The sequence below is a fragment of the Budorcas taxicolor genome, chromosome 15 (assembly GCF_023091745.1).
Source record: "Budorcas taxicolor isolate Tak-1 chromosome 15, Takin1.1, whole genome shotgun sequence".
In the NCBI taxonomy this organism is placed as follows: domain Eukaryota; kingdom Metazoa; phylum Chordata; class Mammalia; order Artiodactyla; family Bovidae; genus Budorcas; species Budorcas taxicolor.
In genome coordinates this window covers 75,020,116-75,041,549 of record NC_068924.1, presented here as the reverse complement: position 1 = coordinate 75,041,549, position 21,434 = coordinate 75,020,116, and the positions used below count along the sequence as shown (strand labels likewise).

Here is a 21,434-nt window from a genome sequence, read left to right as displayed (position 1 = left end):
TCTGCCGAGGCCGGGGAGGGGCAAAACCGAAATCAGACTCCTTACAGCGCCACCCTGGGTAGGCGGCCCTGGCGCTCCTCGGGCGGGAACCGAGACCCCACGGCCCGCGCCCCGGGAGCCGCGCGGGTCGCCGCGATGCAGGCAGCTCCCGCGCCCCGCGGCTGGCCGGTGGGGTTGGGGCCCGCGGCCGCGAGGAGAGGGCGGGGCTGGGGGCTGGGCTTCCCGGGGGGAGGGCCCGGCGCGCTCCGGGAGGCTGCGGCCCCGGCCCGGGAGCGACGCGAGTTGGGTCGGAGCGTGGCCGGACCCCCCACCCGCCGAGGCTCCCAGGGAGGACGCGGTGAGTGCTGCCCGGGCGGGGACGGCGGCGAGGCGGTGGCGGGAGCCGCGGCTACATAGAGCACGCCCTCTCCTCCTCCCGCTCCTGGTTTGCTGTGGGACCGGCTCCGGCCCCGGGAGCCCCGGGGGAGCCGCGCTTTGCGGGAGCGCGGCAAGAGCTGCTGCCGCGCGGAGGGGTGACCCTTCTGCGGCGCCGCGCGCCGGGCACTTTCCCAGACCTGCCGCGGGGCGGTAGGGAGGCGTCGGGGCTGGCGGGCCACCCCATCTCCTGGGGCCCCTCAAAGGCCCCCGACCGCCCTGGGACCCCAGCAGGGGCCTCGCTCCCCAGCGACCCTCGCCCTTAGCAAAGAGCCCCAGTTCCTGGGGCCGCCGGTCCCGGGCCACCATCTGGAGTTGGCCGCGGCGCGGGCCAAGGTAGGGTGCGCCCCCTCCCCTCAGCGGTGACCGGCGGGCCCCCACCCCGCGCCGAGACCGAGTTCAGCCAGTTTGGCCAAGAAGTCCTGGAGTTTCCAGGGCCAGGCCTGGCCGGGCTGCTCCTCGTGGGCTCCAGCGGCTCCGAGGTGTGCAGCGCCTGGCCCGCAAGCAGCGCGCCCGTCCATAATGGTTTCGAGGCCAGAGACCGGCGGCCCCTGGGTTCGGAGGTTTGGTGTGAGGGCTCTGGATTCGGAGTGCGTCATCGGGGAGCTGGCACCTCAGGCGGGGCTGGTCGGGTTTCCAAAAGTGCCCCTTTGTTATGCCCCTCCCGGGCCGGCCTCCTCCCCCTTTCCCGCGCCGCCCCTCCCCCGGCCTCGGGGCCTCCCTGGCTGCAGGTTCTAGTGGCTCCTGTCTGAGCACCCCTCTCTGGACCGGTCGACCGCCCACCTCGGTGCCGTCAAATCCGCGGGGTGCGGGCAGATCGGGAGGGGCTGCCGGGAGAAGAGGTCCTTGGGCGCAGCCTGTGACTCAGGACGGAGCCTGGGCAGGGCAGGACAGCAGGGCTCCCTTCCAGGGCCATGTCCCGGGACTTCGGGACAGGGTTGGGGCTGGTCTGGACAAGGGTACCTAGTGGCCTCTTAAGGGAAAGTGGGTTCTTCCCTGGACCCCAAGACTCCCTACCTTGGCTCAGGAAGCTGTGAGGAGACCCTGCCAAGCCCCAGCCGCAAGTCCCAGGCCAGTTAGGTGCTGGCTCCCTGGGCTGGGAAGGTTTATGATCTGCCTCCCGAGCTCTTGGCCGTGGCAAGAGTGTGTTCTGGGGAGCAGTCTGGGTCTCTGCCGGGGTCAGGAGGCACAGGGTGCTGGCCCTCCTCAGTAGGGGTCAAGGCACAGGCCCATTCCCCCACTGCTGGGTCCGCTGGGGCAGTGGGGCTGGCTGTGCCTGGGGCTTGGGCTTGTGTTTGCTCTGGGAGGCCGGAGGGAGCGGTGCCAGCCCTGCACACACAGCTCGCTCTGTTCTGGGGCCAGAGAGAGGGAACGGGTGGGGGGCAGCTCTCCTGGGAGCCGGGAGGCTGGGGCAGGCAGGGGGCCCGGCCCCTGGATGCCTGGCTGGGGCAGCTCTTGAGGCCCTGGGGTTTACAGCTGCAGCTCTGTTTCCATCTGGTTGGCACGTCCTTTCTGGGTAAATGGGACAGACTCAAGAGGAAGCAAGGGAGGACCCTGGAGGGGCAGGCTGCTCCATCCTTCTACTCTGGGCCCAGGCATCTCCGCTGAGGGCCTGAGCTCTCCCCGCTGTGAGCTGAGAGGCAGAAGCCTACGCAGGCCATGCTTTCTCAAAGCTGCCATATCCCGTGCATTTCCTGGTCTTCAGGTGGATGTCGTGTGTGTTTTAAATTCAGCTACTAACTCCAGTGCCTGGAGGAACACAAACTGGACCCTCAGGAAGTCTCTGCCAATGACTGAGGACAGATCCTGGCCTGTAGTCGCAAACCAATGTGATATATACCCGGAGAGAGGGGTGGGGATTGGGGATGGGGGAATGGGAGGGTGCCCGGAGAAGCACCCTCCCATTCTTTTTTGTAATAACAGCTTTATCGACATATATCACACAATTCACCCATTTAAAGTATCTATTTAAAGTAATGTTTAGTTGCTAAGTTGTGGCTGACTCTTTGTGACCCCATGAACTATAGCCCGCCAGGCTCCTCTGTCCATGGAATTTCCCAGGCAAGAAGAGTGTAGTGGGTTTCCTTCTCCAAGGGACCTTCCCGACCCAGGGATTAAACCCGAGTATCCTGTATTGGCAGGTGGATTCTTTACCACTGAGCCACCTGGGAAGCCCTCGCTGTTGAGTTTTGAAGGGTGGGGAGGGATTCAGTTTGGGGGAGGATTGTCATAGAGCCCTGCCTTGGCGGCAGTGAACACACTGTTCTCCCGGGCCTGGCCGTGTCCCTGGGGTTTGCTCAGAGGAGGAAGTGGTTTCCTTCTAGGGGCTTGAGTTGATGCTCAGGGACAGGCAGGGAGTGGCCGCGTGCCTCTGGGTCCTCTAGCTCCCCCAGGGGGAGCTCTGGGGCTGGAATCTGCCTTGCCCTTCCCCACAGTCCTGGAACGCATTGTTGTAACTGGCTGATCACCTGTCTGACACTTCGTGCTGCCCCTGACTCTGGGCTTTTGGAGGGTGGGGCTGAGTTACTCATTATTCCTGGAATCCTGTTGGACCTCAGGGATGCTGTGGAGCAGGATGAGTGTCCCTTATGACTGTCAGGCTCCTCACAGTTTTTGTTCGCTGCCTTGAGTCTTATGCCAGTGTTGGCACAGAAAGAGGGAAGAATGTGGGATTTCCATCTTGGGAGGGAGCTGAGGCCCCTTAGGAGACGACAGTATAATGCACTTGTTCAAGCTTCATGGCCAAGATGAGACTCAGGCCTCCTGGCTCCCAGTCTGCTCTTGCCACCCCAGAAGCTCCTGGGGTGTGGCTGGGTACCCTCTGACCTGGCCGGGTCTGGGGAGGGGTCGCCTTGTTCAAGGAGAGGCCACAGAGCCCTGGCTTGGGCAGGCGTCCCCTTATCTCATCTGCGGTCAGGGCAGCGGGGCCCTCTGCCCACTACCCACCCCCGCCTGCCATGTAATCCCCGGCTGGACCGTGTGACCCGACTGGCATTCTCCTGGCTGGAATCTGGCACTTCTGACAGCAGTTGCTATATCGGGGGAGCCGGGAACCGCCCTGGACACGGTCAGCCCCACCCTCATCCCCTGCTTTGCTCTTGGTAGCGTTCAGGCAGGATCACGGTGGCAGCTGCGAGGGTCGGACACCCAGATCTCCGGAGTGAACTCTAGGCCCAGGTACATGGACTGAGGTGGTGGGGAGGGCATGCCAGAGCAAGAGGAGCAGCCGTGGAACCACCATCTTTGCCCCCTTCAGGCCTCTCCTGGGACTTCCAGACCCCTGCCTGCTGAGTCCTGGCTGTTGACAGTTCCTTGGGGAGTGGGGATGGGAGTGGGGGTGGGGGCAGAACCTAGGGGTAGCAGAGGCTCTTCGCCTCGCCCTCGAACTGTGCCTGGTTTTCCTGCTTACACCTCTGCCCTCTGCAGCCCCCATCCGCCACCATTCCGTGCTGCGGGGACACCATGGCTCCAGAGGAAGAGGCTGGAGGGGAGGCCCTGGAGGGCAGTTTCTGGGAGGTGAGCAGCTGGGTGCCAGCTTTGGGGGTGGCGCTGAAATGCCCACCCCTCTCTGGGCCCAGCCACCTGTCCCAAGGAGGAGCCTCGTGTCAGCCCTGGCCCCTGGGGGAGGGAGCGGCTCCAAGCACCAGTCTCCTGCGCAGGCTGGCAACTACAGGCGGACCGTGCAGCGGGTGGAGGACGGGCACCGGCTGTGCGGGGACCTGGTCAGCTGCTTCCAGGAACGCGCCCGCATCGAGAAGGCCTACGCCCAGCAGCTGGCTGACTGGGCCCGCAAGTGGAGGGGCGCCGTGGAGAAGGGTGAGCCAGCGCTCGGGCCTTGTGAGGAGGAGAGGACCGCCAAGGTGGAGGGCGGGCAGCCAGGCAGGGCAGGTTCTTTTTGCACCCCTTGTGGAAATTTGGAGGCTTCCCTGTCCACCCTCCCTTTAAAGAAGATCCTCCTAGTTATTCTTTACAGTTGTGTTGTTAGGGTTTGCCAAGCACCATCAAATGAGTTATTTTGATATTTCTACTAACTCGCTGGGAAAGATTTGAGGGGCAGAAGGAGAAGGGGACGACAGAGGATGAGATGGTTGGATGACATCACTGACTCAATGAACATGGGTTTGGGTGGACTCTGGGAGTTGGTGATGGACAGGGAGGCCTGGCGAGCTGCGGTTCATGGGGTTGCAAAGAGTTGGACACGACTGAGTGACTGAACTGAACTGAATAACCCTATGAGTTTCCCTGGTGGCTCAGTGGTAGAGAATCTGGAGATGTGGGTTGGATGCCTGGGTCAGGAAGATGTCCTGGAGAAGGAAATGGCAACCTGCTCCAGTATGCTTGCCTGAGAAATGCTATGGACAGAGGAGCCTGGCAGGCTACAGTCCATGGGGTGGCCAAAGAGTCAGACGTGACTGACAACCAACCAACCACAGCTCTATCACGGGGATGGTCTTGTTCTAACTATTTGCTAGAGGAGAATGGGATACTTCAGAGAGGCCAACTGACTTGCCTGAAGTCACACAGCTAAGAAGACCTAAAGCTTGTGCCCAGGTTTACCGGCTCTGGAGCTTGGGCTCCTTCTATCCAAACAAGCTGCCTTCCTTGGAGACAGACACTAGTTCTTCCCTCTGGGGCAAGAGTGTAGTGATTTATACCACACACCTGGGTTTGGATCTGAGCTCCACCTGTAGCTGGAATGCTTTGGGCAACGAATCACTTCCCTGGGCTGGCTTTTCGCTTGTTCCACGTTGGTGGTGGTGCGGTCTTCACGGTGGTGGATGAGTCAAGCACTCAGTGGGACCGTGTGTCCAGGCACAGAGCAGGTGTTCAGTCAGCAGCAGCTGACGTCATTTGTCGTTCATCTTCCCATCTCTGCCCCATGCCTGGCACCCAGAAGCCCCTGCTGGGGGAGGGGGGGGCTCGCTGCCAGCAGGTGGGCCCAGCCCCAGCTCACCCTTTCCCGCAGGCCCCCAGTATGGAACGCTGGAGAAGGCCTGGCACGCCTTCTTCACGGCGGCCGAGCGGCTGAGCGCGCTGCACCTGGAGGTGCGGGAGAAGCTGCAGGGCCAGGACAGCGAGCGGGTGCGTTCCTGGCAGCGGGGCGCCTTCCACCGGCCCGTGCTGGGCGGCTTCCGCGAGAGCCGGGCGGCCGAGGACGGCTTCCGCAAGGCCCAGAAGCCCTGGCTCAAGAGGCTGAAGGAGGTGAGCCCGGCAGGGAGGAGGGGCCGCAGAGGCCGGCCCCTTTCCTGGGTCGGCCTGGGGCTAGAAGGGGCCACGGTGCAGGGTCCTGGGTTCAGCATGGTCCCTGCGTGTGCGCTAGGTTGAGGCTTCCAAGAAAAGCTACCACGCGGCCCGGAAGGAGGAGAAGACCGCCCAGACGCGGGAGAGCCACGCAAAGGCAGACAGCGCCGTGTCCCAGGAGCAGCTGCGGAAGCTGCAGGAGCGGGTGGAACGGTGCTCCAAGGAGGCCGAGAAGGTACAGGCTGAGGGACCGGCCAGCTCAGGTCAGGGCACCCTGAGTGCTTTTTCCAGTCCCCAGCATTGCTCTCATCTTCACCTGCCCCCTGCTCTCCAGCTTATCACGTAACACAGGACCCTGAGAAAGGTGGGGTGTCCCAGTGGCCTTAGTGGTAAAGAATTCAGTACTGATGCAGGAGATGCAGGGGGCGTGAGTTTGATCCTTGGGTGGGGAAGATCCCCTGGAGGAGGGCATGGCAACCCACTCCACTCTTCTTGCCTGGGAAATCCCACGGACAGAGGAGCCTGGCAATCTACTGTCCGTGGAATAGCAAAGTGTCAGACACCACTGAGTGACGGAGTGTGCGCGCACCAGAGAAAGAGGATGCTTTACCCAGGAAAGAAGTGGTGCAGTGTGGGCCACTGGGATAATTTTAGCAGTTGAGGAGGCCTTCCCAGCTGCTTTCCTTTCGGTGTGCCCCCTGGGACAAGTTCTCATGTTGCTCGCTCAGCCAGAGCGCTTTTCCTCCAGCTCTGCATATCCAGAGCCTCCCTGTCCTCTGACGTGCTGCTCTGCTTCCACTTCTTCCGGGAAGCCTTTTCTGATTTCTTCCACGGCGCCCCGTGTGTGTGTGCCCGTGTGTGTGTGCTCTGTTGTGTCTGCCTTACAACCCCAAGGACTGTAGTCAATTAGGCTCCTCTGTCCGTGGGATTTTCCAGGCAAGAACACTGGAGTTGGTTGCCATTTTCTGAGTTGAGGTTAACCTCATCTCACTCTGTACCACCTTTTTTTCTTTATTTATTAAAATTTTAAAATTTATTATTTATTCATTGAGTCTTAGTTGTGGTGCTCAGGCTTAGTTTCCCCAAGATATGTGGCATCTTAGTTCCCCAACCAGGGATTGAACCCACGTCCCCTGTGTCGGAAAGTGTCTTCTTAACCATTGGACCACCAGGGAAGTCCCTCCACCGGACTCTTAAAGCCACCGGGCCTGAATGTCAGCTCCCTTGTTAGGCTCCTGGGGTCCTAGTGGGCAGGAGCCAGGTTTCCGGCTTCTGGTGCCTAGCCCACAGCAGGTGTGCAGGAAAGACTAGCAGAGTCCTGAGTGGAAGAAGAAGGTCTTGTCCTCACCAGAGTCCCTCCTCTCCCCACCCAGACGAAGACCCAGTATGAGCAGAGCCTGGCGGAGCTGCACCGCTACACCCCACGCTACATGGAGGACATGGAGCAGGCCTTCGAGAGCTGCCAGGCGGCCGAGCGCCAGCGGCTCCTCTTCTTCAAGGACATGCTGCTCACCTTACACCAGCACCTAGACCTCTCCAGCAATGAGAGGTACAGCCTTCCCTTGGGCCTGGAGATCCGGATGAGGCTGGCTTGCTCCCCTCGCCTCTGGGCTCTGGCTGGGCTGAATGAGACCAGGCACGGTGTGTGTGTTGGGGGAGGGGTAGGGTGGGGAATAGAGGCTTCCCGGCCTGAGGCTTATACCCGGGGCACAGGTTCCATGAACTCCACCGAGACCTGCATCAGGGCATCGAGGCAGCCAGCGACGAGGAGGACCTGCGCTGGTGGCGCAGCACCCATGGGCCGGGCATGGCCATGAACTGGCCCCAGTTTGAGGTACCTGTTCCTGGCAGGCTGGGGCTGGGAGATGCGGTAGGCTCCCACCGGGCTCACCCTGGCACTGTGGCGGGAGGCTGGGGTTTGGGATGTAGGAGGTAGAGGTGGTCTGGATGGTCCTGGCTGCCACCAAGCCTACAGCTCAGCCTGGCCCTGAACACTGTCCCCACAGGAGTGGTCCTTGGACACACAGAGGACAATCAGCAGGAAGGAGAAGGGTGGCCGGAGCCCTGACGAGGTTACCCTGACCAGCATTGTACCCACCAAAGACGGCACTGCACCCCCACCCCAGTCCCCGGGGTCCCCACGGTGAGAGCCAGGATCCAGGCTGTGGGAAGGACACAGCTCTGCCCCCTGCTGTGCCGTCCTTCCTCTGTCCCTTCCCTTCATGCCCTTCACACCTGAAGTGGGTTCAAAGCTGCTATTTTGAGTTGTAAAGATGCCAGTTTATATGGTGGTCTGCCAGGCGCTCCCCACACTCCCTCTCATGTACTGCCCGTGTCACCTCTGCATGGCAGGACGTGTGCTTGAGCTTGCAGGCATTCGTGGCAGAAGTCAGGCTAGAATCCTGCAGCTTTTCCCCCACCTGCCTCTCCCTGGGCTCCTGCAGGGGGGAGCCCTTGAACCCGAGTCCCAGGCTCTCCTACTCAAGCCTGCCCCCTTGTCCACCCCTCTCTAGCGGCAGACACGAGGAGGAGTGGTCAGATGAGGAAAACCCCCCGAAGGCTGCCACGGGTGTGCGGGTGCGGGCACTCTATGACTATGCGGGGCAAGAAGCCGATGAGCTGAGCTTCCGAGCAGGTATGCTAGAACCCCTTTCCTGGTCCTTTCCAGGCTGCAGCCCATCTCCCTCGCCCCTTTACTAGCCTAAGCAGCAATGTGGAGAAAGGGAAGCCAGACGCTCAGTTCTCAAGGGTCAGTGAGAGCTCCGAGTCCTAAGGCTGCTCTAGGGACCTTCCTGGTGGTCCAGGGGCTAAGACTCCATGCTGCCAGTGCTGAGGGCCTGGGTTCGATCCCTGGAACGAGATCCAACTTAGTTTGCGTGCCACAACTAAAGATTCTGCATGCACACTGCAACACAGATCGAAGATATTGCATATGACTTTTAAGACCGAGTGCAGCCAGATAAATATTTTTTAAAAACTATTAATAAAGAAAAAAGAAAAGGCTGCTCTGGGTCCATCCCCGAGGAGTCAGAGTGTCTGCTTGGAGCCCTCACCTGCCTCTCAAAAGTCACCAGCTGGGGCCTGACTGCTGAATTCAGGGCCTGGGGGTGGGGTGGGGTAGGGTGGGGGTTGGGGGTGGAGTGGCCGACTTTGACCTCCCTCTGCTTGAGCCAGGTCTCTTCTGGTTGGGTTCTCCGACTACCCCCTCCCCCTTAGTCCTTGACCCAATTGCAGGAATGGGGCGGGCAATTGCCAGTGACCAATCCCCCTTCTTTCAGGGGAGGAGCTGCTGAAGATGAGCGAGGAGGATGAACAGGGCTGGTGTCAGGGCCAGCTGCAGAGTGGCCGGATTGGCCTGTACCCTGCCAACTACGTGGAATGTGTGGGGGCCTGACCTGCCCTGGCAGCCCTTGTACAACGTTTCTCCACCCTGAGTCAGAGCCCAGCTTGTTTGGACAGCCGGACCTGAGGGCCCTGAACCATCCTGTCCCCTGCGACCGCTCTGTCCCTCCAGGAGGGAGAAGTCCTGGGACCCAGGGAGGGGAGGGGCCTTGTGTCTGGGAAGGGACTGGTAGGGAAGGGCCAACTGAGTCTACGCTGAGAAGATGGGGAGGTGGGGAGGTCAGGAAGTGACGGAAGGGCTCAGGGGTGCCTGAGCCTCCCCAAAGAGTCCTCCAGTCTCCCCGGGAGCTGTGGACCTAGTCTCTCTTTTGGGGCTCCAGGGGTTGGCTTGGGGTGAGTGTAGTTCTGGGCTAGCAGCACTCTTGTGGCTTGTTCTAGTGTGTATTAAACTTCGAAGGAAAAAAAAGGCTTCTGTGCATCTTTTTCGATATTCCACCCTTGCCAGGCGGCCGTGGGCATCTGGTGGCACTAGCGGGGTAGGTCGTGGGCCTGCAGTATATTGCGGGGGCGGGGGTTGGGCGGAGATGTGCCAGCTTGGTACCTGCTCTGGGACTTCGGGACCCTAACCTAACCTGGGGTCCCGCAGGGGACTCGTGATCAGATTTGGTGCGAGCCATCCGAGGATGGGTGGAGGTTAGGAGCTGAGCTCTGAGCGGAGCGGGGGCCCGGCCCGTTGATCTTCCCATTCAGGCCGGCGGCACCGCGAGTGTTTGGTAGGGACTGTTAATCATTACACACTGTCTGGGAACTGGCCCGAACCGAGGCCGAGGGCCGAGCCTCGCAGCCCTCACGCTTCTGGGAGGTGGCTCCGCCCCCCCGGGGGAGGGGGCGCGCGCGGGCGGCGCGGTTTGGGCCCGCGGGCGAGCAGTCGCCCCGCCCCGCCCGTGGATTGGCCCCGGCGCGGCGCGGCGAGGACTCGGGCGCGCGCGCGCGCGGAGCTCGGGCCCCTGACGTCACGGCGCCCGCTCCGCCGGCCGCTCGCCCGTTGGTCCGCGTGGGCCGGGTCGCCCCGCCCCTCGGCGGGCCGGCCTCCGCTCAGGCCCGCCCGCTGACCCGCCTTGGCGGCCGCGGATTGGCCCGTGGCGCGACCCGTCGGTCGCGCTGCTGTTCTGGGAAGGAGAGAAAATGGCGGCCGAGCCGAGCAAGACCGAGCTCCAGACGCTTTTTAAGAGGCTTCGCGCAATTCCGACCAACAAGGTGCGGGAGAGGGAGGCATGCGGGGTCAGCGGCGGGCCGAGAGGGTCTCTCCCGGCTCCCCTGGCGTCTGAGGGGCGGGGAGGGGCCGGCGCGGGCTTCTCTTCCTGGGTTGTCAGCGCCCGGCCTCGACTCGAGGCCCCTGACCGTTCGCTCATCTCCTTCTCTGCCCAGGCCTGCTTCGACTGTGGCGCCAAGAATCCGAGTTGGGCCAGCATCACGTACGGTGTTTTTCTGTGCATTGACTGCTCCGGGGTGCATCGCTCCCTGGGCGTCCATCTCAGCTTCATCAGGTGGGGTCTCCTCGCGGCCGTCAGGGACTGAGTGCTCGGCAGGGGAGAGTGGGCTGCCTGGACTTGGACGGAGCTGAATTTGGTGTTCGCTAGACTCTCACGCGAGGGAACCGCCGGTGTGGGCCTCCTGTTACACTGGCGGTTCGTCTCCGCGTCTGGGTCAGAACTCTTTCCTGGTAGTCACGCTCGACCCTCGAAATGTTAGCTTCAGGGGGAGAGTTACCTGCGTTGATCTAGTTGGTGATATGCTGGAGCGAGACTCTGTCCTTAAGAGGAAGGCCGAGTCCAAGCTTCCATTTCCTTTCGCAACTGGAAAATAATTGGTAACCTTTTGACTAAATGAGGGTAGAGCAGAGCTCTCCCGGACAGGGTAGAGTGGAGGAAATGGGGTGGTGGCTGGTGAATGTTTTGGGGTGCCTACTGCAACCCGGGGCCAAATGACAGGTGTGGGTCGCTCAGGGAAGCGTCTCCTGGAACCTGCTGGTAGGTGACACACAGCCCTTGCACACAGGTCCACAGAGTTGGATTCCAACTGGAGCTGGTTCCAGCTGAGGTGTATGCAGGTCGGCGGGAATGCCAATGCGGTAAAGCTCCTCCTTATCCTTCTGCCCTCATTCTTCTGTCCGGGTACTGACTTCTCAGTGACTTCTTGGAGGCCCTCTCAGTTTCTTGTTCAGAGGATTCTCTGGTCTATGGCATCTCTGTACACTGTTCTCTAAACTTGGACATTAGTCACTGTTCTTCTCAAAGGGGCTTTGGATTCAAACTAACCGGGACAGACATTCTTGGGGAGAGGCCAATGGTGTTGGGGCCTCCACGGTCGACCAGGTCTTGGCCTGGGCAGAGTGGGTGTATCATGCTGTTCTCAGGCAGAGTCAAGTGAGGGTTAGGCTTCAGACATTCATCCTAGAGATGCGTGGCTATGTTATTTTGCAGGAGTTTCTGAGGAACTTTGTGAAAAGCTACTGGTGTCAGTAGTGTGTATCATCCTCTTCAAGTAATAACAGGGCTGTTGAGTGTGTGTTTGTGTGTGGGGGGTCGGCTCTTTTGCTCTGGAAAAATCTCCTGTAGCATGTTCTCGCTTCTCTGCTCACCAGACAGCCTTCTTCCGCCAACATGGATGCACAGCCAATGATGCCAACACCAAGTATAACAGTCGAGCTGCCCAGATGTACCGAGAGAAGATCCGGCAGCTGGGGAGCGCGGCCCTGGCTCGGCATGGCACTGATGTGAGTGCCTGTTCCCTGGGGCTGGGGTTGTGGGGGGAGTGGGTATATTCAGAGCCCTGTGTTTCAGTGGTGTCGTCTCCTTTCTAGCTTTGGACAGACAGTGTGAGTACTGCTGCCAGTCACTCCCCAGAGAAGGAGTCCGATTTCTTCTTGGAACACACTCAAGTGAGTGCCCACAGGAATGTTTCCCACAGTTGTTCCTGACAGGTGGTTTACTGACTGAGGCCAAGGCCCACAGTCACAGGCATGGATCCTGTTCGCCTTGGTGTGATATCCCCTACGGGGAATGTGTGGGGCCCACTGCTGGGTAAAGCCGGCTTTTTCCTCCTTCCATGAACGGGTGCAGTGTGGCCCTCCTTAGGAACAGAACCCTATCAACTGGGGTGTTAGGGAGAATGAGAAGATTCTTAAAGGCTCAAGAGATGTCAGGAACCCAAATAATTTTTTCTGGATTCTTCCCCTATGAGAAAGGATTCCCTCCCAAGCAACTCACCCCCAGAGGTTTCCCTCTGCTGGTGCTGGGTGCTCAAGTCAGACTCTCTGACTGGGTCCCTGCTCCTCTGCTTAGCCTTTCTAGTGTGGGGTAAGATACCTAACATGTTAAAACCTCAGTCTTTAAGATGGATAACTATTTACCTCATAGGTTTGTTGTGATAATTAAACGTACTTATAAGTGAAAAGCCCTTAGACTTGTACCTGGCACCTGGTGAGTGCCCTTGTTGGTTGTTATTCAATTAGGGGAATGGGTTCTGGGGGTAAGTTAAGTATCGAATAGGTGGTGACAGCTGTAGGTTCGTCTTGCTTTCTTCCACTGTGCTTAGTTGCTCAGTCATGTCCAACTCTTGGTGACCCCATGGACTGTAGCCCCCGCCAGGCTTCTCTCTCCATGGGGATTCTCCAGGCAAGCAGACTGGCATGGGTTGCCATGCCCTCCTCTGGGGATCTTCCCAACCCAGGGATCACTCCCAGGTCTCCCACGTTGCAGGCAGGCTCTTTAATGTCTGAGCCACTGGGGAAGCCCTCCGTAGTGAATAGCAACTGTAATTTTACTCGCTAATCTCCAGTCTCCTTTCCTCATGGGCTTGAAGTAGGGCCTTGTACTCCCAAGGTACTTGGCTTTCTTTGCCCGCAGGAATGGCTCATTGAGGCTTCTGTCATCTGGCTTTTTCAGCCCCCTGCCTGGAATGCACCAGCCACCGACCAGTCAGAGACCCAGCAGCCAGCCCCGTCTGCAGAGAACAGTGGCCTGGCACGTGAGTTCAGCCCATGTTCCAGCCGTGTACCCTGGTCTTGGCAAAGGGCTTGGGGCAGAGGAGTGGGACACCTACCTGACCAGAGGAATGGAAGCGAGGAGTCTCCTGTATCTCTGGGTGGCCTGCGAGTCACTTAAGACCCCTAGAGGGGGAAAGTGGTAGGAATGCCTTCTCTATCTGGTGGCCTCAGAAAGCTGAGGAAAGCAGCTAAAGAAAGCTGAGCTTCTGCTCTTACCTCATCACTTTTTAAGAGCAGCTCATTGGAAGTTTTGAGTGTCACACCTAATTCCCACCATTGCATCCACAGAGCCGGAGCATGGCCCCAACATAGACCTGCTTGGCACCTCACCCAAAGCCTCTCTGGGTCAGTATACCAGCTGGCAGGAGTGGGGTGCCTTGGGAGAGGGTGGGCCGTGGGGGTTCTTTTCAGATCTGCTGCTGCCTGTGTGGACTGAGGTCCCAGGAGACTGAACTTCTTGTCTCTCTCGAGTGGGGCCTGAGATTGAAGCTGTGGCCGCAATGTTGACTGAAGGGACTTCAGAGCAGGCCTTTGGCGGCTGGTGTCCCAGGCCTGGGGTCTGCCTCAGAGTGTGGGCCTGGGTCTGGCCGGTATGAGGCTGGACACCTAGCCCTGGGGGCTGACGCAGGATCGGCCTGTCTGGTCCATTTCATGATACAGGGGGACAGCTCTGAGCTGTTAATGGCTAGAGGTGACGTTGTCCTTTCTCAGCCAGTTCCTGGCCTTTCAACTCTTTTCTGTTCTTCTTGATGTCCTTCAGATTTAATTCAGGGTGAATTATCCATTTGCTGCCCTGGTTTGTTTTGTTGACCTTTGGGGGTTGGGACCGGAAACCAGCAGAGTGACCTGTGAGAAGGCTGGTGTGGCCTGGTCTGGAGTGAGGCTCTGTAGAGGCCTCTGGGCTTGGGAGCTGTATGGAGGCTCTGGGGTAGGGCCCGCTGTTAGCCACGAATCTGTTTCTCTCCAGAGTCCGTGTATCTGTCACCTAAAGGGGTTCTTCCTGCCAGAGGTAACTGTCCGCTGCTTCTGGAGCCCCTTGCGTGCTGGAGGCTGTGTGTGGCGCTGCCCCGGCCTGGCAGTCTTTATGCTTGGTCAGGGCCTTTGTCTCTGGTGCTTCAGGTCTGGGTTCTTACGTCCATGTGCTGGGAGTCAGTAACCACCCCTAACCGTGTCCGTCTTGGCTTGGACGTCCTGACACCGTTGGTTGGAGCTGGTGGTGGCAGCTCTGCGTTTCTCTGCCTGAAGCTGTTCTTCATAGAAGCTCTCGCCACGAAGCTGCATGGTGTGGACCGAGCTGCCACCTCTGAAGTCCCTTTGTCTCTCCTCATGCCCCACCTTCTTCCTCACACAGAACCGAAAACCTCCCTCATTGGCAAGAAGAAGCCAGCAACAGCGAAGAAGGGGGTAGGTGGGGAGAGGCAGTACGGCAGGGTGGTTAGGGGCTGGGGGTCAGACCCGACCACTTTGGTAGATGACTGTATGACTTTGGTAAAGGTGCATAGCTTCTCTGCAGCTCAGCTGTGAAAGGGCTGTCAAGAGGCCTGTCTTTAGGGGCTCCTGGGAGGAGTCAGCGAGACTGTGCCTCAGTGCTTGGCTCGTCCCAGGCCTGGCAGCGTTAGGCCTCCGCTGGGTTGTGTGGGCCGCCTCGTGCCTGCCTTCAGGCAGAGCCACTCTTCTGCCTCTCCACCATGCGGATGGGCTCCTACTTTTTTTTTTAAAACACTTTAAGAAGGAGCCCTTTCCTTTGGGGTGTCTCCTCCATGCCAGGGAGGGGAGGAGGGGACATAGGACATTGTGGTTGGCAAAGCTCTCATCACATGATTCTCCTCCCAGCTGGGTGCCAAGAAGGGCCTAGGGGCCCAGAAGGTGAGCAGCCAGAGTTTCAGCGAGATTGAGCGGCAGGCCCAGGTGGCAGAGAAGCTCCGTGAGCAGCAGGTGGCTGATGCCAAGAAGCAGGCCGAGGAGTCCATGTGCGTGTCTGCCAGAGAGGCCCTGGCTTACATGGGGTTGGCCGGGCAGGCAGGACAGGTCAGGCTGTGTGCTGAACTCTGGCACGTTTGTTCCCTTGAAGGGTTGCCTCCATGCGTCTGGCCTACCAGGAGCTCCAGATTGACCGTAAGAAGGAGGAGAAGAAGCTACAGAACCTGGAAGGGAAGAAGAGAGAGCAGGCCGAGAGGTTGGGCATGGGACTGGTGTCCCGAAGGTGAGGCTCAGCTTCGGGGTGCGGAAGGGAAATGCCATTGTTCTCCTGGGAACCCCTGGAGGTTCTTCCTAGTATTCTCAGCTCAGTCTTCCTCTGAGGCTGAATAGATGGCTGTGCTTACTGTCTTCAAGCACCTAGTATAGTGCTTGGCGTTCAGTAGGTTTGTGCTCGCCAAGTATTTGTTGAACGAGTCAAAACGCAGGATCAGGTGCTCTTCCGAACATCCGAGAGACCAGGGTTGTGTTTCTTGACGAGGGCGCTAACGGCTCTTAGGATGGCAGGACAGTTAATTATTTCTCAGGGTCTTCCCAGGAATCACAGGGCTTTCAGTATTCTGACCCATGTCCTCTAAAGGCCGTTAGTGCTGACAGCTCCGGTAACACCTGGAAATACTCCCAGGCTGTCAGATGCCGCTGGTTGGGTGGTGCCCTTCCTGTTTCAGGACCACTGGATTTAGGTTGCTATGGTTTTCTTAAACAAAAACAAGAGCTGCTCACCAGTTCTCTTAGGTGTTTTGTTTGCTTTGCACTGAGAGTTAGTGTTTGGAGATTTCAGTAATACTAGGTTTTTTTTTTTAATCTGTCTTAAAAATTGGCGTATCTGGCAGTGCCAGAGAGAGAAACCCTGGCTCCAGTGAGCTTGTGCTAAGTGGCGGCTGCTCCTTTCCACAGGGTGTGAGCTTCACCAGTGGCTTTATTTACTTAAACACAACAGTCCTATGCAGGAGGTATTCTTATCCCTTTTTACAAATGAGAAAATTGAGCCTCAGAGCAGTTAAGCAACTTGCCTGAAGCCCAGAATACTAGTAATTGGTCCAACTAGATTTTGAACCTAGAACTCCTTCATACTAAGCATTTGTGGCCATTATACTATGCTCCTCAGGTAAGAGAGAAAGCTGGGTCTCTGCTCCATCTCAGGCTGCGGCAAGGCAGGTCCCAGTCACTCCCTCAGTCTGTGTCCTGATAGTGTGACCCACAGCTGATCAGGGAGACACAACTTTACTCCAGATTGCATCTCTTCCTCGTCCCTGTTTTAGTCTCAGGAATTACTGGGTTAAAGAGTATACTTAATTTTTTTAATTTTTTGTATGCACTAGAATCTTATCTTATTTAAACCTAGTCTACCCTGTTTAAAACTCTGTAGCAAAATAGGCACTCTGTGGAGTTCTGCCAGCCAAAAGCTGTAGATCTTAATGAATTTATTTAAATGAAACTAATCCTTAAACTGCCTCTGTGGAGTTGTCACACAGCAGGGAAGAGAGGTGTCACGAGTCAGTGCTGCCTGCCAAATCCACTGCCTCTTCCCCTTAGGAAACCACATAGCAGATTCAGGTCTTAGTGCGTAAGGCCAGACGCTCTACTTTGAAATGCTTTGTTCTAAAAACACACATAAGAAAAGGATGGGTTAATTAGGAACTCACCCTGTGATGCCATCAGACTCATTCCCCTGGTTCTGGGGCATTTTCCATCTTTTCCTTTCGTTTGTCTGTGTCCGTCATGGTGAAGGATGTGGCTCATGGTATAGCAAGCTGAGGACAGAAAGCGCTATTGCTCGATGCATCGTGTCACTGAGATCAGGCAAACGGTCATTGGCCAGGGAAGCCCTCCTTTGAGAAGGCGAGCTGATGCGTTGACGGGAGGTGCGCTCCAGTTCAGCAGAGGGTCTAGCGCTCCCTGCGGGGCCTCTCCCAGCGCTGGGTGCAGCGAGGGGAAGAAGGTTCTGGGTGGCGCTCGGGGAGGAGCGGGTTTCTGCCCGCAGCTGGGCGCCGCCTTTTGTGCGGCGACACGGATGCCCACCTCTGCTCTCCCGCCCCGGCCCGGCTTGTCTCTGCAGCTCCGTCTCCCACTCGGTGCTGTCCGAGATGCAGGTGATCGAGCAGGAAACCCCAGTGAGTGCCAAGTCCTCTCGCTCGCAGCTGGACTTATTTGACGACGTTGGCACCTTTGCCTCTGGGCCTCCAAAGTAAGGCTGTTGTTGGGGTGCAGGCTTGGCTGCTGTGCTCGCCACTGAGCTTCTCTGAGCCCCTCTACTGTCTCCCTAGGTACAAGGACAACCCCTTCTCCTTGGGGGAGAGTTTCAGTTCCCGCTGGGATACAGATGCTGCTTGGGGTATGGACAGGATGGAGGAGAAGGAGCCGGAAGTGACCGTCTCCAGCATCCGGCCCGTTTCAGAAAGGTGGAGGCCCATCCCCTAGGACGCCCCTTGCTGGTGGCAGTGCTCTGCAGCTGCCCTGTCAGTGTGCTGGCCACCGCGCACGCGGCTTGCAAGCCCTTCAGGAGTGTCCAGTGTTAATGGAGGAACCGAGTTTTTAACTTCATTTAAATAAATTTGGATAGCCGCTAGTGGCTACCAGACTGCAGAGTGCAGGAAGCAGGCCTGGGTTTGAGCTGTGCTCGTGTCTCAGAAGGCCTAACTAGCCTGCTGTGCTTGGGGTCCATTTCTGCCAGGGGCGCCTGATTTTATGCTTTGGTTCCTGACGATTATGTGTCTCATCTAGAAATTTTTTAAAAGCGTATTCTATGTCGACCTGGGTAATGCTTAACTGATAAATATCTGCAAATAACCCACTAGTAAAATGGGGACATAACTTCACAGGGCTGTCTTGGGATTAAATGAAACTGGCAAAACGCCGAGCTCAGTGTCTGTGTGCCAAGGGTTAGGCGGCAGTGACCTTACACCTTTCAGCAGACTGAGGTGCTTTTGAGAGGAAAAGAGTGGTACTAATAATTACACCAAGAGAGGAGGTATAAATCCAGGCAGCCTGAGAATTGGATCATCCTCGTGGTTTGGGGCAGAAGCCTTGGCCCCTCCAACCCCTATTGCCATGCTGCCTAGCGAAGGGAACAGAGGTTCTGTGTTGTGGCCTCAGTGTGGAGGAAAGAGGGCCTGGTCTAGAGCTGCAGTCAGGTGGGACTGTGGGGAGCGCCCCTGGGGGCCTCAGGTGGTCATAGGGTGGCAGTGCTCCAGGGACACTTCTCTGGAGGCAGCGGGAAAGTCAGGGTCGTTGTCCCGTATCCACCCTTCAGAGTCACCAACCGGAGGGAAGTGGAGAGCCGGAGCTCGGGCCTGGAGTCAAGCGAAGCACGTCAGAAATTTGCAGGAGCCAAAGCCATCTCCTCCGACATGTTCTTCGGGCGGGAGGTGGATACTGAGGTGAGGTGGTCCACCCTGAGCCTGGAGGCAGCAGGCAGAAGCGGACTGTCTACCCTGTTCTTTGGGCTTTGGCACTCGGGTGGCTCGGCCCGTGTGAATCCTAGGGTCAGCAGCGCAGAGAGCCGCAGACCTCACCTTTTCCCCGCCACAGTATGAAGCCAGGTCCCGGCTCCAGCAGCTCTCGGGCAGCAGTGCCATCAGCTCGTCAGACCTCTTCGGGGACGTGGATGGAGCACACGGAGCAGGTGAGCCCGGGGCCAGGGTGGGCCCCTGGAGGGCCTGCCAGCGAGTGGGAGGGCCCTAGGGGCTGGGAAAGGCTTCCTGCGGGCGCTGGGTCACCCCCTGCCTTCTCTTACAGGCAGCGTGTCCCTGGGGAGTGTGCTGCCCACGGCTGACATCGCCCAGTTTAAGCAGGGTGTCAAGTCTGTGGCCGGGAAGATGGCCGTGCTGGCCAATGGCGTGATGAACTCTTTGCAGGTGAGTCTGACCGCGTGACCTGGGGTGGGAGGAGACTGGAGGGTAGTGCTGAGAAGGCGGCCTTCCCCACCACGCCCAGACTCAGCCGCAGGGTGGCCCTCAGCCCGAGAGGGCGCCTCCTCTCTTCCTGGAGGACAGCGTCCTTCCTGAGCTGGGTCCGGGGCCGGGCCTCTCCCTAAGACGGTGTCGTGTCCACACTGATCTCCCGACACTGGTCCTCAGTGCTGTCTCTCCCCCCTCTCCAGCTTCTGTGAGGCCAGGCAGGGTGTCCCCCTGGGGGTCTGAGCACCCCCTCTTCCCTGGGTCACAGTGAATAGGAGACCGTCTCTGTGCGGGTGAGATGGGTGCTTGATTCCCTCACTCACCCCTCCCCACAGCCCCCCAGCCCCTTGGGGTGTGTTGGGGGAGGGTGTGCTTGCTGGGAAGCTGCTGCAGGTCAGAGACTCTGACTTGGGTTTTTTCTTTCCATTATCCCCAGGATCGCTATGGTTCCTACTGACCCAGGCTCCGTGTCTCAGACTTTGGGTGGTGGCAGTAGCAGAAACCTCATGATTCCTCGGCCTGGGATGCTTGCCTTGTGGAAGCTGGGGAGGCATTGTTACTTTATGCCTGTGGCGTGAGTGGGGTGGCCTGTGAGGAGCTTGGGCGAGGGAGGGGCAGAGCCGGCCCCTGACCTCTGCCTGGAGATCGGGCCCTTCGTTCCCCTCCCTGCACACCCCGACCTCTGCCTGGAGATCGGGCCCTTCGTTCCCCTCCCCACACACACTGACCTCTGCCTGGAGATCGGGCCCTTCGTTCCCCTCCCCGCATATCCCACCCTGTGTGCTCCGTGCTTCTGGTCCTGACCCCCACACTGCCGCTCACTTGGCTTGCCACCCTGGGAATGAGGGGAGGGCATTCCCTCAGGACGGCTCATTCTGGGTCCAGGCCTTCCCTGAGGAGGGAGAGTAAAAAGTGTAAGGCTGTTTTGCCGGCTTTAGGGTCCTTCCAGGTGGTCCCTGGGGTTGGCTTCCGCCCTGGAAGCTGCAGGGAGGCTGGAGAGAGCTCTGCTGCAGCTCAGCCCCCAGGGCGGGAGGCTGTGGACGGGCTGCTGCTCCTGTGCTCTCTTAGGCACCAGGAGAGGGCAGGGGAGGGGAAGGACCTCCCTCTGGGACTTGCGAAGGGCTAGAAGCTTGACCTGGTACCTAAAGCTTCCATTTGGGATCAGACTAGAGGCCCGAGTGATCTCCTGTCTCGCCGACCCTTTCTACGGCGGTCGCTCGGAGGACTCCTCCTCCTCCTGGGTGTGTGGGAGTCCTCCCATGCCATCCATGGTGGACCGCAGTCCCTCGGAGACTCTGTCCCTTCTTCCCCTGCTTGGTGGCTGTGGTGGATTTGCTCTGCCCGGGGCTCTGCTCAGGATGCCGTGAGCGTAGTGCTGGCAGAGGACATGTGGGACTGAAGCAGGCGCCTGAGCTTGGCTTTCCTTCTCTGCACCATCTTGGCCTCGGGACCCTGGGCAGCACCCCCCACGGAGAGCTCGCGGCACCTGTGGGGCGGCAGGTCTCGGCCCCAGGCCACACACTGTGCCATCCTTGGTGCCACCTGCCCCTGCCGCCGGCAGCCCGGGTCCCCCAACCATGACGGGGGCTGGGCTCCCGAGCGCCGCAGACTGCTGTTCCCAGCACCCCTCCCCAAAGGGATGTGACTTTCTTTCTGGACTGTATTGAAAACAAAGTGGTGTCGAATAAAGCCCCGAAGGGGCCCTGGGCCTCTGCTGGTCTGAGTGGAGGAGTGTCCTCTTGGGATCCTGCCTCCCTGCCCCGTGCAGGCCCCTGGCCTCACTCTCTGGGCTCCCATTGATACAGGCAGGGCGTTGGTGCCGAAGCAGGGGGCACTGTCTGCAGGGCCTCCAGCTTGTCTCTCCGCTGACAGCCAAAGGCCCCTGGCTCCTTGGCCCTGTGCTGCCGCGAGCTCCGGTGCGGCCTCCACCTCAGCACCCTGTTGCACGCGGGGGAAAGAGCTGGCGTTAGTTGGCCCTTTGCAGCACCCCGAGAGCTGTGCACGGGCGGTAGGCCTTTGCAGCCCTGCCGCTGGCCCAGCACTAGGCTTGGCTGGGGGCGGGTGTCTCGGGTGGGTGGGGGAGAGAGCGAGAGTGTGTGTCAGTGTGTGTGTGTGTGTGTGTGTGTGTGTGTCTCTCTCTCTCTCTCTCTGTGTCTGTCTGTCTCAGGGGAGTTAGGAAAAAAGACCTGAATGGAGCCCCAGGCAGGTGCGTGCATGTGTGCACACGCACGTGTGCCTGTAGACCTGTGGCCTGGCAGCTCCCCCAGATGGGCTCCTGGAACAGCTCTGCGCCACCGTCTGCGGACGGTTGTAAGCCGCTGGTCTGGGAGGTGGGTGATGAGAATGGATGGGTGGAGGCAGCCACGGGCCTCTAAGCCAGCGATGTCCCAAGTGCGGAGTCATCACGAGTCCTCGGGAGGTGCTCATGAAGAGATTTCTCTGCCCGCCTCCAGGCTGGAGGGGTGTGGTCGTGGGGCTTGAGCCCCTGGGGTGATTGAGGCAGCCAGGGGCTT

At 59.2% G+C, this 21,434-nt stretch overlaps 2 protein-coding genes across 4 annotated transcripts; both read left to right on the top strand.

Moving 5' to 3' along the window:
- The first annotated feature begins 219 nt into the window (after nt 1–219).
- Nucleotides 220–9,457, top strand: PACSIN3 (protein kinase C and casein kinase substrate in neurons 3). 2 transcript variants are annotated; one of them, XM_052652093.1, is made up of 11 exons: nt 220–337; nt 3,520–3,591; nt 3,841–3,930; nt 4,074–4,230; nt 5,381–5,616; nt 5,735–5,890; nt 7,029–7,204; nt 7,369–7,489; nt 7,662–7,798; nt 8,169–8,290; nt 8,934–9,457. In XM_052652093.1, the coding sequence occupies exons 3-11, from the start codon at nt 3,877–3,879 to the stop codon at nt 9,047–9,049; spliced, it is 1,275 nt and encodes a 424-aa protein (XP_052508053.1). In that variant the 5' UTR covers nt 220–337; nt 3,520–3,591; nt 3,841–3,876; the 3' UTR covers nt 9,050–9,457. The 2 variants fall into 2 exon arrangements, with proteins under 2 accessions (XP_052508053.1, XP_052508055.1); XM_052652095.1 differs by lacking the exon at nt 3,520–3,591 and having other exon boundaries at nt 317–337.
- A 665-nt stretch (nt 9,458–10,122) lies between these two features.
- Nucleotides 10,123–20,649, top strand: ARFGAP2 (ADP ribosylation factor GTPase activating protein 2). 2 transcript variants are annotated; one of them, XM_052652231.1, is made up of 17 exons: nt 10,123–10,254; nt 10,426–10,544; nt 11,056–11,128; nt 11,642–11,773; nt 11,861–11,938; nt 12,945–13,026; nt 13,334–13,390; nt 14,013–14,054; nt 14,397–14,449; nt 14,879–15,015; nt 15,117–15,248; nt 17,082–17,210; nt 17,290–17,424; nt 18,276–18,402; nt 18,554–18,647; nt 18,761–18,879; nt 19,358–20,649. In XM_052652231.1, the coding sequence occupies exons 1-17, from the start codon at nt 10,183–10,185 to the stop codon at nt 19,376–19,378; spliced, it is 1,602 nt and encodes a 533-aa protein (XP_052508191.1). In that variant the 5' UTR covers nt 10,123–10,182; the 3' UTR covers nt 19,379–20,649. The 2 variants fall into 2 exon arrangements, with proteins under 2 accessions (XP_052508191.1, XP_052508192.1); XM_052652232.1 differs by lacking the exon at nt 14,013–14,054.
- The last annotated feature ends 785 nt before the right edge of the window (nt 20,650–21,434 follow it).

Excerpts from the sequence above, each read along its gene's own strand:
- PACSIN3 (XM_052652093.1), top strand. The coding sequence starts at position 3,877 with ATGGCTCCAGAGGAAGAGGCTGGAGGGGAGGCCCTGGAGGGCAGTTTC. Across the intron at positions 4,231-5,380 it reads GAGGGGCGCCGTGGAGAAGG|GCCCCCAGTATGGAACGCTG; the intron begins GTGAGCCAGCGC and ends CCTTTCCCGCAG. Across the intron at positions 5,891-7,028 it reads GCTCCAAGGAGGCCGAGAAG|ACGAAGACCCAGTATGAGCA; the intron begins GTACAGGCTGAG and ends CTCCCCACCCAG.
- ARFGAP2 (XM_052652231.1), top strand. The coding sequence starts at position 10,183 with ATGGCGGCCGAGCCGAGCAAGACCGAGCTCCAGACGCTTTTTAAGAGG. Across the intron at positions 11,939-12,944 it reads TCTTCTTGGAACACACTCAA|CCCCCTGCCTGGAATGCACC; the intron begins GTGAGTGCCCAC and ends TGGCTTTTTCAG. Across the intron at positions 17,211-17,289 it reads TTTGCCTCTGGGCCTCCAAA|GTACAAGGACAACCCCTTCT; the intron begins GTAAGGCTGTTG and ends CTGTCTCCCTAG.